We start from the raw sequence: 19,352 nt of genomic DNA on the forward strand, positions 1-19,352 counted from the left end.
CCAGAATAGAAATTATTGAGAAAACATAATGAGAACAAGTTGAGTCACCTTCTTTGACAAGCTGCACAAACACGGGGTTGTCACCACTGACTGTGAGCCCGAAGCCATTTTCGTCTTTCTGGATGATTACACATCGCTGGACCAGACCTGTAAAGAGAGACAGAAAAAAACCCCCCAACATAATCAAGTCAAAAAGCTAACACCTGTATGAAATCTCACACACTTATACAGTATCAAACTTAAATTACAAAACAGTCTGCAAATGACAGGCTATGCTATCACTGAACACTATTATGTTTATATTACGGTTGTGTGTGTGTAGAGAAGAACAGCTGCACCATGTCTTTTTGACGGGAAATGGTTGAAACTTAGCTGCATAAACCTATTTTAAGGGGGAAACCATTCTTCTAAGGTTCTTAACGCTTGGTTTCATTTGCACGGCAAGACAGATTAGAGCTTATCTAACGTCTGGGTGATAATGAATGGACTGACAGGACAAAATGCACAAAAAGGCAAGACAATGTAAATAATTATATAAAGAGTTGTGATAAAGCAAAAAAAAATGAAATAACCATGTTTGTTAGAAGATTATTTAAAAGTGAGTAAGAGTGTACGGCGTGACACTTGAACTAGTTTCTTGTTGTGACAGAGATTTCTTGACCAGTGCAACAACCAGAGAAGCCTATGGATCAATAAGGGCAGGGGTATGGTGGTGGGGGGTTGGCGAGTGGAAGAAATGGGAGCTAATAGATGGGGAGAGGTTTGGGAAAGCCAAAAGCCCCAGGCTCGGGGGGAGGAGAGCAGAGGAGAGTAGAGTCGGGGCTAGACAGGGCTGGGGGGTAAAAGGGGGGAAGGGAAAGGACAAGTGTGTCAAGGTGATTAAAGCATAAAAAAGAGCTGGTGTGAATTTACCTCTAGATGTTGATTTTGCTTTCTGTGCTTAACGGTGGTTTAGGTCAGAGTTTATGAAATGTTGACGAGCGGGAGTGCTGACATGGTTATTGATCAGGCTAATCCATCTCAACTCATGCATTACTCAGAGGCCTTAACTGATCTTTTATCGGCACCCTTTGCTGAAAGGCAAGAAAAGTGCACTCTGGGGCCTAAAGTGACATTTAAAACTGATAGAGCACCCTCAGCAGATGCATCTTTAAAGAGAAGGAAACCAGGGTTTACTACAGATGGACCGCACATTAAAACTGTTTGAGAATAATATACAGATAGGGATGGAATCATGGACAGATAATAGAAACAAATCATCACTTCCAGGGTCACACTCTTTGAGAAATCCTTGGGAACAAAAGTTAAAGTATGTAACACAAATAATAATTTATCTATACATCTAGCTTTTGGCATCACAAACATGTTTATTAACTATTTTGACATTCTTAATGGCTATACAAGTGTAAAAAGAAGTTAACCGTGGTAATTATAAAAACTCATAAAAACTTATTATCGTTCTTTTAACATTCACGCCAAATATTGAGTAAACGTTCCTTTAACTTTTTCTCATTCTTCATTTGTTGAAGTGCAAAAAGAAGTTTAAGTGCTCATGACACCAAAACACCTGTGAATCTTATTTCCTCTGTGAAAAAGTTTCATCCGTTTTTCCAGGTGTGGAGGAGCAAGTGACGGCCACACCGGGCCGTCCCACCCGGAAGTTTTCATTCACTGCAATGCATTCCCTGTTATGCTCCAGTTCTCTGTCAAATTTCTTTTGTTTGTTATGTTTTTTTTTTTATGCCCGCTTGTTGTGTTGAAGGCTTTTGCTGGAACACTCAAGGAGACAGAGTCAGCTTGTTCACATTTCTAAAAGATACCACTCGCCTCGTCAGATGATCAACAAACTTTGTGGGACAAATGTTTCAATACTAGCAGTAAGTCAATTCATAGTTCTCCTGCTAATATGCTGCATAGGAGCCAGCCTAGTTCTTGTGGTGGTTAATGTAGAGGCTAATGTGGTATCTGTTTTGGCTATCACTGCCAGTAAAACATGTAATACACCTCACAACACAATAGCAGCTAATGTTATTATTGTTGTGAATACGTCACATTCTTCCTATGCGTTCATGGCTGTGTTTGCACTGTGTTGCCGGTGTCACTTGTCTTTCTAGCCTATCTTGCAGTTCATCTGTCAGTTTCAGTAAGTAAATCCATCTTTTTTTTTTTACTAGATCTATTCTAGGAATCTTAGAATAACAGTATGGGGTTTTGTTCCAGGGCTAAATAATCAGCAATCGCTGCTCGCTGGTCTTTTATTTTGTTGGCGTCTGTGTCACTTACTTACAGTCAAAAAACATACTTGTGGCCATTTTTTGTGTGCGTTATATCATACTTATCACAACACAATATCAGTGGATGTCATTATTGTGTTATTGTTGTGAATATGTCACTTTCTTAGCTTTGCTATGACTTCATGGCTGCGTGTGTTTGAATCTGGTCCCTGGAACACCAAATTAAAAAAACTTGCTGGGGGCGTGTCAAAATCACCACTTCATTCCTCTCCTATTTCATAGTTGTTTATTTATCTATGACAGCAGTATCACAAAAATGTTTTGAGTACTTTGATTGTGTTGTTTTTTTGGTGTCATGAGCACTTTACAACTGCTGTATGTCACAGAGAGAGCACTAACTTTTAACATACCGCATGCATAAATCCCACCCTCTTCCTGCTTTGAGTACATAAGCAACACCCGACCTAACACTAACTCGCACTAGTTATGTTTGATACTGTATGAGCTAATGATAGCGATTTGGCTAAGTTTAGCTAGTAAACATTAGCTATCTTTATATTGTGTCGCCTGTAAGAGACTGTTTTTGTGTGTTAGTGAAGTACGTTGTAGTCTAGATTTACTGATATTTAATGTTGACAAAAGGCATATTTATCCTGCCGGCTTTCCACATTGTAGGACCTTGTGTGTCCCAAACGCTTGATGTACCACTGAATAACAAACGGTTCTGATAATTTCCCCCGGAGATGCCCACCTTCCTGATTTCCAGGTATTGCCAGGAGGCACAAATGAGTACACTCCGTGCATTGTTATTTGGAAATCAGGGAGATTGGGAGACGGCATCTCCCCAAATAAAAAGGGGGAAAAGGCAGTTATAATGACTATAAACAAACAAACAAAAAATTATCCTAGAGGCACTGTCACACCAGCATAGATGTTAAGTATGTAGTGATGTCACACACCAGTCATTCCAGCAAGAGCATCCTTACCACAGGACTCAGGCTTCCCCTCTGCTAGCACACTGCTGCTGCCACTCTTCTGCACCACCAGAGCGTCTGCTAAACAGCCCCACAACCACGCAGACAGCACAGCGGGCGTACACAAACACATGCACACAAACAGACACATACCAACATAAGGAAAGGAAATATAGAAAATCATGAGGGAGAAAAAAATGATCATGGGAGAAGAGAATAGATAATATAAATAAAATGAACACAGGTTGTTGAAAGGAACAATGAGCGTTAGTGTCCCTGAAATGATCACACTCTACACGCTTGGATGAAAATGACTCGTTTTCGTTGAGTATGTTTTCAAGATAAACTAGGTTCTAAAATTTTGAATCTTAAGTTGTCACACCCCTACAGCTGCAACATATTTTCAGCACTCCAAAAGCTCCACTATTATGCAAAATTGACTACTTAATGAAGTCATAACAGTAATATGTGTAATTGTGAGCACCAAATGAGAGAAAAATCCATCATCCCCCTCACTTGTTTGCTCCACTTTTGAAAGAAGAGGCGCTCAAACGGTCAATTTTTCATTACATGGCGGGGAAACCATCTTCATCATAGACATGACAGCTACTATGACTCGTCCCTACCTTGATCATCCCCGTATATACGCCCACGTTTGTGCCCTCCTGTCCCACTCCCTAATGTTACGTTGTTGTATGTGATATATGGCATCTATTACGTGGGACAAGTGCAAAGTGCATATGTCACAAGTGGACAACAGCACTCCTTGGGGCTCACACACCATCAGAAGCAAGCGTGGACAAACACAGTTCATTAGCATTGAAGCTACGAGACACAGGAATTGTTGTTCTCCCTGTACGGCTAAAAGCACTTTTACACCATCTAGATTCCAGCATCAGGGCTAGATAGTGGCCAACACACTTCCACATCTGAGACTTACAGTATTTAAAAAGATTGAAAAAAATCAGAGACCTTCAAAACATACAATCTTGTGCAACTGCAGTAAGGCCACATGCAGTTAGACATTAGTGGCTGACGTTAAGTGTAATTAGTAGGCATGTACATCTCTTTGTGATATACAATTCAGAATGCATCTCAATACATGGGTACGGGACGATTCAAAAACAATATATTTTATAAAACAGAAGAAGTCGATGGGATTCGATAAAGTATACAAACGATACAAATCAATACGATTCTATGGTTACATTTCTTGACAGATTCTAATGTTACATTATAAAATAAAGAAGTCAATTCTACAAAAGTGGCATTCTTACAGTATTTTCAAATGTGTAAAAGAGCACGTAATATCCCAAAAGCATTTTGTAAGGCAGTGGTCCCAGACTAAACACTTAAAAAAAATGAAATACAGTAATTTCCAGTCTATAAGCCACTACTTTTTTGTTGAACCCTGCGGCTTATACAGTGGTGTGGCTAATTTATGGTTACGTTATAATCTCTTGACATCTCCTTTACTTCAGAACTACTACCAATTGTTTAAATAGTGTGCCGCTTGCGAGTCAGTGAGGAAACGGTAGGGGTGTGACAATACATGGATTGAACCGTTCAAGACACATGGGTACCGAACCGTGACCCCTGTATCGAACAATACGTAGTTTCATATTTATTTTATCAACTTCTGACGCCGCTCTGTGCTGAAAGCTCAGTGTATCTGTGATCACTTTTGATAAATGTTGGCAATTTCAATAAAATTCAAATTAAAAAAGGCAAGGTAATTTATTTTTTGTATCAAAAAATATCGAACCGTAACACAAACGTATGGAGTCCAACCGAACTGTGAAACGGTAGCTCTTTCTTTGGCAGGAGCCAATCACAAACTATCAGTGAACTCATCACGAGCTTGTCAACCCATTTGAAATTGCAGGAGGTCATTACTCAATATAACAGTCTGACTCACAGTGTCCAGGGTTTCTGCTACATGTAATTGATCGTGGCGGCCCAAAACTACAAAATAAAAGCCGCCACACCTTAAAAATGAAGTTGTTGTTTTTTTTGTTTTTTTTACTTTAAAACAATTTAAAGTAATTTTCTTGTAAGAATATATATGCACTATATAGGTACATATATAGCTTATTATTTAGGAACATATTGACCACAATTGGTTTGAAAACGATTTTAAAATATCAAAAAAATGTTCACTGCGCTTCACTTTGATAAGCATGCACCGGAATCCGTCTTGCTGGCACTTGCATATGTGTAGTCTGTGTAGTCAAATGACGACAGCTTGTCACATGCTAAGCCTATCTATGCCAGCATGTGTGATCACTCACGTTTCAATCTCATTCGACTTTCTGGCATTTTTACTTACATGCCTGGCAGGCGGCATCTATGGCATGGCGATGGTTTATTTTTATTTGAACATACATACAAGTTACAATGGAATAATACATCACATAATACAATTCACAGTTCCACATGTCCAAAAGGAGTAGGAATAAGCAAAGCTTATTTAATCCTACCCCCCATCCGTTTCACATCTGTTGCTGTACATTTATTCACCTCCTGTATTTCACAAGTTATCTTATAAATACATAGAAAAGTGATCAGGTAATGTAAAAATATGGTATTATAATTGTCAAGGTTTTTACACAATCATAATAATCATACAATTATCGATATAATAACAAATAAATAATAATACATACAAATAAGCATAACATAACAAATTCAAGACTCTTCTTCCTTGTATTTTGCAAACATCAACTGTTTGTACTGTTTCTTAAAATAGCTCATCTTAGTACATTGTTTGAGTTCCTTACTCAATCCGTTCCATAATTGAATTCCACATACTGAAATGCTGTGGGTTTTTAGCATTGTTCTCGCATTTAGTGTTTTAAGTTTAGTTTTTCCCTGAGATCATATTTCTCCTCTTGTGGGTTTAGATTTTTTGGGGTAGCAGGTTATTGTTTGCTTTATGCATAATTTTAGCTGTTTAAAAATGTACTAAATCAGCAAATTTTTGTATTTGTGATTTTAGAAATAAAGGAGTTGTATGTTCTCTATACGCGGCATTATGGTTTATCCTAACTGATCTTTTTTTACAGTACATTTAGTGAGTGAAGATTGCGTTTTATAGTTATCCAAAAAGTCCTTGGACAAAAAAACAGGGCCCTTGGTGTGCCCGTGGAAATCTTTTCTAACAGCCTACTGAACACATCTTGCTTGTGTGATGTTGCATCATACAGGGATAATCCACCATGTGGTGCAGAGGATTTTTTTTTAGATGTTTTGATTACAGAAGCTTCAGTCATACTGTGCTCATGGATGACAGATACCACAGGGAGTGTCACCAAATCAAACTGGTTTTTGAACTAATTCTAACCCCTCTCAAAAAAAACCTCAATTTGTCATAAACTTGAAGTGCACTGCAGTGAATCAGGCTTAGAGGCTTTGTAAAATGCGCATTGAGACCACCCAAACACTTCACATATACACAAGCCGCAGTCGCACCAATGTGCGTGAAACTGCGAGGTCCCTGCAAGCGTTAAAAGACGCAAGCAGCTGCAGAGACAAAGGACCTGTGAGCTCTCTAGGATGTCTAATGTGGACCGTGAACAAACTATACAGTGTGTCAGTTGACTGATTTCAAAAGGAAACCCATTTAAAACACATTTAGAGTACGATCAGCAGTGTTTCCAACAGGACTGCAATCTATTTGCGGTGGCAGGTTGGGTGGTTGAATGGCACAATGACGTAACTGTCGTGATTGACGTAATTGGCCGTGACGCATTTGCAAAAGTGAGTAATGTCCAATATATCTTTACGTGCAAGGACAAACAAGCAGCACCAAATCTATTTGAGGCGGGAAACATACATGGGGAAACGCTGATCAGACCACACAAAGAATAGACACACACACTTTCAGCATCCCAGCTGCCTTGCTGTAACTGTCATCAACAGGCATCTTTTTTAAGACTGTGTGTTTTGTGCAATAACAGAGAGAGACAAACAGGTGGGACCACTGGAGGGCCGGACAGTTAGATGAAGCAATGAGATGTGGGGAAAAAAAAAAATAAAAACAGGTATTAGTTTGTGAGTGAGACATTACCTGTCGGGTCAAACTCATTGGAGGGAAGTGAGGCTTTGTCACTTTTAGGCTTCTTGTCCGGGGGGTGGTCTTTGCTGAGAATGCTGCTGGTTCTAAAAAAAAAAAAAAAAATACAAATATGGATCATTATGGTTTCGTGTTGGCAAACCTTGACCCCCTTTCTAGGATTTTCCTTCAGACATCAGTAGCTTTAAATGTGCACAACAGTGAACCCCCTTAAAGTCGAATGACCCCGGGGTTGTATAATTCCTAATTCAAACTTTTCAAGAAAAATTGGCCTCCAAATCCAGCAATACTTTTCAATTTCAGAGTATTTTGATGTCAGCATATTTCAAGACGGCGCAAGTCAACGTAACGCAAAAGGATAAACATGATATATAAGGATAAACAAAAGGATAAACGTGTTTGCACAGCTTTTTTTTCAGCAACTATTTTAAAAAGGGTGTTAAGAAAAGACTTTATGGCTTTATGTAATTTTTTATTTGTAAAAAGGCTTTAAAAATTGTGATACATACTGTATTTAAAGAGAAAGCTTTGTGTTATCACAAATATCAACATTTCAGCTTTTTCCTGATTACATTATACTTTTTGCTCGATTTTCCCAATTTTGCTGCTTTTTGTTTTATTTCTGAAATGTGTACTGTAGTGAGCCAATGAAAAACAAGCCACGGGCCGCAAATGACCCCTGGTACGCACTTTGGTCACCCCTGCTTTGATAGCTCTTCATCATGGTTGAGCATTTGACGTGACGTCTACTCTGTGAGCAACCACAACTCTGGTCCATTATTTAGTTTGTTAGTGGGAGTGCACGATAAATACCAGAAAATCCAAAAACTATAGGGCCGATATGAGGAATTATGACATCATAACGAGAAAACCGATAACGTTAAAAAATAGCTCAGACAACCAATAATGAAAAAAAAAACACTTTAACGAGGCGAGATTACCCCTATTGTGCTGTAGATGGGTTAACGTGAGCAAATCAAGTGCTCCGTTTCTCCTATGCATAACGTGCTGTAAACACGTGTTGGAAACAAACATAGCGTCGATCGTGTGGGACATCCCCAGTGCCTCTGAAGGAGCTGCCACACCAAATGCCGCGGCGTCCTCCACCATCACCAAAACCACCAGCCCTAATTGGCCAGCAAACCACTCTGAGCCACGGTTTATACTTCTGGGTCATCGCTATGGAAGTGGCGCCACCAAACCAAGTTTCACTGTATATTGTGTGCACTGACAAAAAAACATCTATTATGGTTAACGACAAATCTACAGGACCAGTTTGTCAAATCCAACTTTGAGTCGTTCTTACCTTCAGGTGTGCACCAACGACAGGTAACATAAAAAAATAGATATAAAAAGTAATAATAATAAAGTAGTAATAATAAATATAAAAGGTTATCAGTTATCGGAATTGGGTCTTGAGAAGCAGGAAGTCGACGGCATCGGCTTGAAAAATAATTTTCATGCATCCCTACTTGTTAGCTTCCTTCGTAGCGAGCGAAGTGGCAATTAAAGAGAGAAGTGTTACTGTAGCTGGAACTAATCGATATAATTGATCAACCAATTGATATTTTAGCCTTAAAGCAGAAAACTGAAACCAGCAAAATGTCACAAAATGCATACCTGAGAGCAGCAAAGCATATTCAAAAAGTCTAAATGCTTGCCGTGTAAGACAAATGCATACATGTTGGCAGGTCTGCCACTGTAACTTTGGGGTATTTAGCCGAATCACCATGAAATTTGGTACACTTTTTTTTTTAGGAGAATGACAAGTACATGTTTATAAAATTTGTGCAAGATTGGTTGCAAAAGCGATTAACCCTGGCATGTACTATTTGGATTATTTCCGAAAATTGTTCAACCAAATTCCACTGTTTTCCTGGAGGGACACGGCTATGTTGCATGCTTTTTTTTGCACTACACAACCATGGGTGCAGTGCACATGCAGCAAGCTCGTCTATTATTCCGACACACAGAACCAGCAATTATTCACTTCATCACAGAGAATAATAGCCCGTTAACCTCTTAGTGTATGACTCATGGCGAGTGTGTCATGGTGTCAAATGTGACAGCCAGAGAGGATGTAGAGCTGCTCTGCTGAGCAAGGCCAGAGAAAGGACGTTCCCTTAAAAAAAAAAAAAAGTGCCATAAGTTCAGACTCTGGCTTGGACCTCAGCAGGCCATGTATGGCTGGTGCTGCTACTGCTGCTGCCTATCCCGGCCCCAAATGTGAAAGGCCACTGTTCTGTTCACAGTGAAAGGCAGCAATGGGCCGCTCTTAGAAGAGGGAACGCTTTGTCCCTCGCTGTGCGTGTATGTGAGTTAGATGGGCGAGTGATGGAAGAGAGGGGGTATGTTTAGTCTGAACTCAGAAGACTTCTGTGTTGCAGCAGCAGCAGCAGGCCTAGTAAAACCAGCCTCATTTCCTTCAGCTGTGCTTATATGCAAGAGGCATAACTGCCCTTATCATGACAAAATAAGATTCTTACCTGTTTGCTTTCTTGGGAAACCTGTGGAACAGAACAGAAAAAATATCTGTAAGTATCTCACAATGATGACCTGATAGAGGGCGCAAACAAGACTCTAGGCAGTGTGTTTTTCCTGAGACCCATATACTGTATTGGTAAACACGATAATCCTGATCAAACATTAGAGTTCTTGAGAAGCAGCTTAAAGCCATTTTCAGGTCAAACGTCCTCTCTGCCTCACAGATCTCTGCTATGTGCATAACATCCTTGACATTACAACTGTAGTAGTCCTATCCTAATCACTTCCGTGGCCTGTTTGATCCATAACGATGTGCAGATCAAATGATTTAGTGACACTAACAGGCGCATCTGAACGCATGGAAATATGGCTCGGAGGCAAAATTGTTAAATCTCACAGGAGAGTCACATAAATATGGCGTGCATGCATGCAGCTAATATGATGTACAAAATTATTACAACACAGCAGCCTTCGCTCTAGCAGATCACAAATAATCACAAATAAGTGCTGCACCACAAATAAACACCTCCACACTTTCCCCCCGGGTGGTGGAGAAGATGACAACTTACAACTTTATTTGCCACTTTATGAAGAAATACAGTATATAAATATAATCATCGTCGCTATTTTACTACAATGAGGGAGAGCCCCGTTTCCTCATGTAGGCAGCGGGTTTGAACGGCGCTTACAGTACATTGTTACGCTGCTAAATAACATACAGAGTGCAAAACAGGGGAGCGAGCAAGTACACGAGTCTTCACAATGGTTAGGTCTCCTGACTAACTAACCGCCATTAACTCTCTTTCTCCAGGCGACAGTGTGTCCCATTCACAGCCCTATACCGGGCAGCTGAATGGCCCGTTTATGAAAACGCCTAGGTCTGTAATAAGTTCCAGAGACTCCGAGAGGGAGAGAGAAAAAGCCACTAAGCTTTAAGTAACCAACTCCCATGAAACCTCAGAATCGGAGAGACGGAAAAAATCTGCATATAAACACAGAGTGAACTGGTACGTGGGTAAGCGCCGGCAAAAATGAGTAGTAGGCATGTTTTGGTTTGCCGTGCACATGCTAATGAAAACATGACAGTCAAAATCGGTTACGGGGGACTGCATGATGCATCAGGACGACTGTAATATTTATTCAAGGCTGTTTTTAACTACTGCAGGAATTTAGACACTGAAAATAGACACTGAACATGAAAGGTTCCTTAAACTGTTCTGTCTGATATATTCATGAGTTGTAGGTAGGTTTACAATCTAATACACATATAGGTACTTGAGGAGTACTGGGGAAATATTTATCTGGATTTTCCACTGTAAAATGACAAGTGGGTCAAAGCTTGTAAGGGAAATGTCTTCTCTAAATCTCAGTGGAGAATCATACTGTTTCCGCATTAGCAGTCAATTGTCTGTCTTCCAGACAACACTGGCCCATTGTTCCATTTCCCCATGATAACTTAAATACTCTAATGAATGCCGTAATGAGAATGGGGGCGGGGAGAGGATGGCAACACGAACAGGATAAAACACTTAGCAATGAGTTTATTCAATTTCAGATCCAGTTCGCTGTTGGGGCACTACAGTACCTGATTGACTAAGCTCTAAAGACAACAGACCTCTTGACGTCAATTTTATGGTCTTGCTGAACAAGGCTCAGTTATTTATTATTATGTGTTTGCCTTGATGATAACTGGGTCTACTCTTTCTCTGCAGCCATCCATCAACCAAAACAATGCACTCTGGCCATGACTGTGTGTGTGTGAGCAACTCAGGCTGGATGAGCGTTTACACCATGTTGTATTTTACCTCTTTAATGTAGCCGAGCCTTTTATAATACCCGCTGACGTCGTGCAGGTTCTGAGTGAATAGGATGAGAGGCACGTTAATTCTTGCACACAGCCCGTCTTAACTGTCAACACACCTTCTCAACACACACAACACTCTTCCGGTCTTCAAAATAAGAGAGGTGTTATCTATATCTCGTGTAATTGTGTAAACAAAATAAGGGTGTCATAAAGAAATATCTTAAATGAATGACGTGATTTGAATATCATCGGTGACTACATCAAAAGCAGTGGTCGGCCTATTGTCGGTCGGGCCATTAACTGTGGCTGATATTTGAATTTTTGACATATCGCTGTAACGGCCTTTATTGAAATCCGACGGTCCGATATCAAGAAATCAATTTAAAACTGGGTTATTTCGGACGTGCCTCTCTCTCTCCCCTGCCAGCTGCAACTTCTGTCTCCAGTACTGCTCCACCCACAGTGCCATCTGATTGGTTAATCAAGCCACAGCACGCACTAGTGGCAGAGCCAGTCTGAAGCGGTGGAAACATTTCAGGAAGCTATTTATTTAAGTTTTTATTGAACTTCTAAGAGATGCTTCTGCGTATAGGAACTGGAGCTATTTTTCGTTTGGTTAAATAAACATGCTTTAGGCAGTTAAACAAAGTTCAGTGTTTGTAGTATTCAAAATTTTTACTGCAAACGAATATCGGCTCTCGGCCTCTTTAACTACTAATAATTAATATCGGTCCTGAAAAGCCCATATCGGTCGATCTCTAATTTTTTGTATTTTTTCTCTAATGAAAAGCATGGGCATTACAGTTTGTTGAAGATTTTGGAGCAATGTGTGCAGAAGCTGACATCCCATTAGATAAGTTAGCAAAGCTACATCTGTTTCTGAATTATGATTTTGCCAATTGTATTCCTTAACCCCAAAACAACACACACTTTGCTGGTAAATAAGTGTGAAAGGTAAAAAAAAAAAATAGAAAGTGAATTTGGAAAAAATAAAACTTAATTTGGGAAAAAAATATAACAGATTTTTTTGGACATTTGGAGCTGTAAATTGTACTATGTGATATATTTCAGGGTAACTTGTATGTTCAAAATAAATGAAACCATTACCATTAAGCCATCGCGACCTAGTTGTGCTTCTCAAATAGTGGGGTGGGCACTGTGAGATGTCGGGGGTGGGGTGTGGCTTGAGAGGCAGGGGCTGCTATACTCATAAAATAATAATAATCCATAATAATTACAATGGACCATTTTGACAAACACCGACGCAAATACGTGCGCTGAGTAGCCGAAGAATGACAGAATGACTGTCATGCGATCGCTCCTCACCCGTCGTATGTGATAACTGTCACCTTTTATAAAAGAATTTAATAGAAAGACTAAAAATAATAATTATAACAGGTACTTTTGGCAAACACGTGCACAGAGTAGCCTGGTCACAGAAGGACTGTCATGCGATCGCTCCTCACCCGTGGTATATGATAACTGTCACCTTTTATAAAATAATTCAATAGAAAGACTCTAAATAATAATAATCCATAATAGTAAAAAACAAAGTTAAAACTTGCCTCATATAGTTAATGCGATACAATTGTAAAAGGGCGACAATGTACAGACGGTAATTATATGGTTTAAATAAGTAAAATAAGGCTATTTAGTTTGTTTAATAAAAGTACAAGCACAACAACAAATGACCTCTCTCGTGATGGTGCTGTACGGAAGATAAAATTAACTTGGTCGCTTGGGTGGCTTGGAGTTGAGAGTTGTGTGGCGGGGTGCCGCTGACGTAATGGGGGGAAACAACAAATACACATTAAATTTGGAGGGTAAAAACACGAGCAACCACAAATCTAAAACTTAGCACAGCTGACCATGGTGATCCAAAAATCATTATATAATTCTGTACTCAACATTCTGAGACAAACAGAGAACATCAGGTTTTTCCCCACATAAAACAGTTATTCACAATTTTCCTCAGTCCATTTCATTCGGATACGTTGTAAATGTCTTTAAGTCTGATATCCTCGTAGTCGAAATGCACCGAGAGGAAGGAGTGTATAAAACATGGTGCTCTAGTGTGTATGGGGAGAGGGGGGTACTGATGGACTGCAGCAGGCCTGGACTTGAATGCTCCATTGAGGTTTGGTGTTTTGATGGAAAACTGTGCCAGAGCTGGGCCAACTTCAGCAACAGTGGCAGCAAGGGAGACTAGATCAAAGCATTGCGAGAGAGGGAGGGAGAGAGAGAGAGAGAGAGAGAGAGAGAGTAGTGAAGGGAGGGAGGGAGAGACACCGAACAGTCTTATTTTTGTGAAAGAACCTCCCGAAAGGAAGCGGAAGGGGAAAAAGGTGAATAATGAAAGGCGAGATGAACAGAGGCAGATTCAGGGGAAGCCCTCCCTGTTGGTTAGGCTTGGTGCCTGTTCGAAGGATGGCACGGTTAAAATCAACTAACACAATTTATTGCACTGTGACGTCACTTTGGTGTAAAGTGAGCCAGTGCGTTCATGAAGAGACAAGTGATGTGAACAAGCTTTCTCATTAGAGATGCTGAACAAATTCCCATGTCAATAATGGGGAGACAAAGCAAAAATTCTACCAAAATACTATGTGATCTTGGTACATGTTCAGGTTTGATGTTCCGTCATTTTGGATCAAATTTGCTATCCGCACAATTTCGAACCCCCTCTCTTCCGGGCTGTGAATGGAAGCTATCATTAGCTAGCAGTATTCTTTTTGTGTGTTTTGTACAGCATTTTCATTTGATGTTTTGTTTTTCTTAGTTTAAAACATCAATACATGCCAATAACATTCCATTACTCATGTCTGAAGTGCATCCATCATCCTTTTTTTCCACTCCATATATTCTCCAGTCCGTTAAGAGGTGTGACAGAAACAAGCCGGTCCACAAGCTCCAAAAGTTGGGGACCACTTTAATTAGAGACAATTCTATGTTTTTCTGTAATCTGATTTCAGATACATGGACCATACCAGCAGAGACTGAGCCAAACATTTCGCAGGTGTGATGGAGGTGGGGCGAGAAGTAGGATTGGACCATCCTGGGAGTTGCCTTTAGGCTGCAGACATCAGAATGAGGAGGGTTCCATTCAAGGAAGAAAAACAACATTTAACAAAAATTATCTTGCGCCAAAGAAAGAAAAGAAAAGAAAACCAGGCAGTGGTTCTGTGTGGCATGATCTAGCGCTGGGTCAAGTCTGTGGACTACCGAGGACCAAGATTTCCAAATCGTTTCACTGATTCTATCTCCGTTGTGTTATGGTGCCGCGCCTGCAATCCTTCCAACAGGAGACGACACACACTGAGCGTGATCTCATCTGTATACCTGTGACACACGCTGCATGACACTGTCACCGTAGCTTCCCTGCGTCTGAGAAAGGAGGAGTCTACAGCCACACACTAACAGTCCCCCTTTAAAAGCACCTTCTGTATCGTAGCCATGTCTAATTTCAATCAGGCTGGTGACCTTAACAGAGCCCCAAGGTATCAATGCGTTAACTGGGGTAAAGATTTTTTTTAAAAAGAAAGTGACGAGTGAGCGTAGGAACCAGATAGCGAGTGTTGAGGGGAGGAAAGAGAGAGTGGTGTCATTAGTGTGGTGGAAGAAACAGAAGTAATAGCTCTAGAGCTCAAGCTAAAGCCTCGGGGAAAACGGTGCCCTTTCTGCCCCAATAAACCTCATCAGGATTCCTGACATGAAGGCCTGGGGGATAGACATTTCTTCACGCTATGCTGTCTGCTGTCCTCCACCACTGAGTAAGGAAAAAAGAGTAGACCAGCATGTTACACCAGGGCTTTTTAAAGTGCGGCACATTGAAACTCCCCTCAGAGAATATAATATGATTGGGGCCTCAGATACTCCCTGAAAAACGTTTTTTCTCTGACCATATTGTGTGAAGAGATGCTTTTTCTTAATTTTTCTCAAGCTGCTACCTCTCCCCTGAAGTCTTCTGGCGCCTCACACTTTGAAGATGCCTGTGTTACGCTGCCGTCTTACAAACTCTCTCTGATCAATGAGAAATGTTCCTGGCATGATCAGACAGGTAAACAAATCATTGTAAAGCTTAGTTCTCCTTGTTACTTTCATCTGAAATGTTTTCTGTTCTGCTGCCAGCTCGCATGAAAAACTGAACCACAGCTCTGGAGTTTACGGACGGCCACAACAACAATGTCTTGTACTCATCCTGGATCCAAGTTAACAACACAACCTGTGCTCTGATCCTGCTCTGTGCTCTTTGAGAAAGTGCTGTGGAGCGGTTATGCCCTGAATCAGCAGAAACTAGCAGCACAAGGTTAATCGCAGTGCAGTGGGAGGTTGCAGCTCCCTTTCCCCTCTGCACATAACCTTTGCTGGCACAGAGTAGCGTGTTTTAGATCATCCCGAGGGCTGCTTTAGCACAGTAGTTTCAAGCCAGCCAACACGGCGCTGCCTCATCCTGCAGAAACTGCACAGCAGAGGTTGGAAGAGCTCTGAAGCGATGCCTGTGAATGACCAAGAAATTCCGGGTGGCTTATTTAAGAAGTATTAGAATGTAAATATGGTAAATTCAAACCGAGGTGCTGAGATTGATTTTGCAATAAGAGACAGGCACCCAACGCAATAATAAAAAAAAGTAGGTGTGAGGCCCTTTCATGTCTTTATGTCTGGTTGGAGGGCAACAGCTGTTTGTCGACAAAAAGAGATGCCATTGCAAACGTTGGAGGCAAAACACATGAGGGAGAAAAATAAATCTGTGCAATTGAGCTTAAACTATAAGGTGTAAGGCATAGAGCAAAAAAAGTAAAAAAGTACTGAACTGAAACAGAGCCTTGTGGTACCTCAATGTCCATGTCCATGTCATGTTTTCTGTGTGTAATGGTTCATCAAAACTAATTTAAAAACTGTTTTCTGGTAACTGTGCAGGAGGATTTCATGGACAAAATACTAAGATTTCAGTGAGTCTGAGTGTTTTTGCTGTGGCAGGCTCTAAAAGCGGCCTGGAAAAGAGTCCCAACATGCCAAGCGTAAATCACAGCTATTCAACAGCAGGGAAACTGCACTCTAATAATTTACTACACTGAATCAAAATCCCCGCACAGTCGCAATTCTGCATTCAGGGCCCCGCAAATGCTTGAAATATAACATTTGAAATATTGTTCAAAATGGTTTTAGTATTTCTTTTGTTCCCTTGGGTTTTTTTTTTACCTCATTCGCCAAAAGTCGGTAATAAATATTATAAATAATAATATATTAATATAATACGCGATAATACAGTCGTCACACAAGTAACTGGTTCCAGACCAGACTGCGATAAATTCAATATTAATAAATGGAATGTTTTCATAGTTTATAGTTAGGCTTTTAACATTATTAGAGCCCTGTAGACATGAAACAACACCACTATAGTCACCTTTACACTTTTATTACCCAATATAGTACACATAATACTATAAAATAAGCCATCTTAGCATTAAATAAGGCACGTTAGCACTGACAGTGCTATTGTCTCATTAATGTAATGTTGCTAACACCGAGAGACCATAGCAGAATACTAATCCAATGGTGCCGTTTGTGGTTAAGTCGAGACTCACACTGCATTTCAATTGCTTAATTAACTAAGAGAGAACATATGGAGTGAACATTCACACAGGAGCTGCTGCCTGCCACTCTACACTGCTAATCTGCTGCTAGCACTCAGCTAACAGTCAACTCTAGCTAGTTGACGTCACACACACACACAATTTCCCAGCCCATCACAGATACTGTATTACACTTCATATCACGTCTTTTGAATGCCTGATACAGTAATCCCTCAGTTATCGGGGTTAATTAGTTCCAGACCCGACCGCGTTAAATTTCCGCAATATATGAGTCAATGTTATTAAACGGAATATTTTCATAGTTTGAGCATACAAAACATACCTGTCTATAATAGGGATGTCCCGATCCACATTTTTTGGCTTCAGATCCGATTTTATAGCCTTACCGATCTTTTTTTTTTAAATAATAATAATAATAATAATAATAATAATAATAATAATAACCTTTTATTACAAACATTATTTTGTTTAACTGAATATAGTTATGAAAATAGCTCTTCAAAGCATTAAAAATAATGCAACCAAAGTATTGCTGAATTTACTTTTTTTAATTACACAGCATGACCAACAACATTGGCTTTTGTAACAAACCTCTGTGAGTAAGGCCCCTAATCCAATATAGGCAGGTTCACAGCCGAGACCGCAGATCTTGGGCTCCGAAAGGTTGATTGACCACTGCGCTAGCATATCAATTACTCATGGATTTTCGCCATTCACCGGTAGGCTCAGAATGTAACCTCTGTGAAAGGTGCTGATCTACTGTATATTGACAATCCTTAGCCTATATTTAGCCAATATTTGCAATATTGTCCTGACATCACCACCACCCCTTCCCCCCTCTCCCCAAATAAAGGAAGTGAAAGCATTTTCAGATGACAGTAGTTTAATAAAATACTTGTCGGGACAAGACACTTCCGACTTTCATGCCTTCGTCTTTATTTTCTCTGCTGTAATGATTTTTTTGTGGTGTGAGAGTATTGTGCGGTTCTGGAGCTCTCTCGCTATTAGACATTGCCCATAAAGATCAGCATCATCAAGCACAGAAATGTCTGTGCTTGATAAAATGTCTTACATCACCATCCCTACGCATTGCCATTATTTTTCTCCCTTTATTTCACTCTCCTTTTCAATGGTGCTTCATTTACCTTTATCTAAGACAGGTATCAAGCGACCCCTTATATTTTGATGCAAATCTGGACAAATATTACAGTCTGCATACACTGTGCCAAATAGGGCAATGCCATGGATGGATTTGCAACCACTTTGTAATGCGCTCTACTGCCACCTTTACATTCAACATTGAATGTAAACATATCAACATTTAGTAAGACTAGAGACATGAATCACAAGTCACCATGCTGGCATTCCAACAACTTGAGTACTCTGTGGTCATCTTTTATCGTGTTACTCCGTAGTCATGGCAAATAAACAGATTCAAACTATTTGCAAGCCACATATAACCCCCTTTACACAAAAAACGATAAAAATGTGTACCTGACCTACACTAATGTCCCAATGAGAAGCACACACAGCATAGTGAGCTAGCTTGCTCCCACTCAACGCCATTGTTTACTATTAGTGATGTCACCAGCACCACTTCCCGGGAGGGCCTCAGGACAGGACAGGCGGTGGGGTGGGAAAAAAAAAAGTGGAGATCAGCAGAACTCCATGACAAAGAACTAGAAGCTCACTAAAACTGACCCCACAGGCTGGCGGGCCCATCCCCAATCCTGATAGATGTTAACACGCATGCCCCTATCCCCAACGTGGCCGACAGAGTGGAAGCAAAATGCAAAACATTTTGCATCCGAGGAAGAACAGCAAAATTGTGCCGACACAAACAACCCAAATGTAATATTGTTGATCTTATTTTACCTCCACACTATTTTTCACGGTGCTTTGCATTTATTTGTTTTTGGAAGAACGGTCAGCAACGCATCTCAGCTGCCACCATTTTGACATCAACACGCTTCCACTTAGGACTTGGTCTCCAGACTGGCCCCAGCATTCGGCACACCTACACAATCTCACCAGTACCAATGTGGACCAGCCACATCAATCAAACTTTGGTATTTTTCACATCCTTTAAAAAAACACACCACTGAAGTCGCAAATAAAACCCATACAAAAGTACCAGTCAGAAGAAAACATGATACTAGATGCAGAAAGGGATGTAAACGGCTCAAA

General features: G+C 40.3%; 1 protein-coding gene across 3 annotated transcripts in view; it reads right to left on the reverse strand.

Annotated features, from left to right (window-relative positions):
• arhgef12a (Rho guanine nucleotide exchange factor (GEF) 12a) overlaps positions 1–19,352 on the reverse strand; it is a 41,293-nt gene that overhangs the window by 17,527 nt on the left and 4,414 nt on the right. Inside the window, exons 2-5 of one of the 3 annotated variants that reach the window (XM_054793748.1) lie at positions 9,770–9,790; positions 7,278–7,369; positions 3,221–3,286; positions 49–147 (exon numbers count right to left, since the gene is read on the reverse strand). In XM_054793748.1, the coding sequence (XP_054649723.1) occupies positions 49–147; positions 3,221–3,286; positions 7,278–7,369; positions 9,770–9,790 (278 nt within the window). Of the gene's footprint in view, positions 1–48; positions 148–3,220; positions 3,290–7,277; positions 7,370–9,769; positions 9,791–19,352 lie in introns of all 3 variants that reach the window. The other 2 variants (XM_054793747.1, XM_054793749.1) reach the window with 2 other exon arrangements.

This window comes from Dunckerocampus dactyliophorus, chromosome 12, assembly GCF_027744805.1.
Source record: "Dunckerocampus dactyliophorus isolate RoL2022-P2 chromosome 12, RoL_Ddac_1.1, whole genome shotgun sequence".
Taxonomy (NCBI): domain Eukaryota; kingdom Metazoa; phylum Chordata; class Actinopteri; order Syngnathiformes; family Syngnathidae; genus Dunckerocampus; species Dunckerocampus dactyliophorus.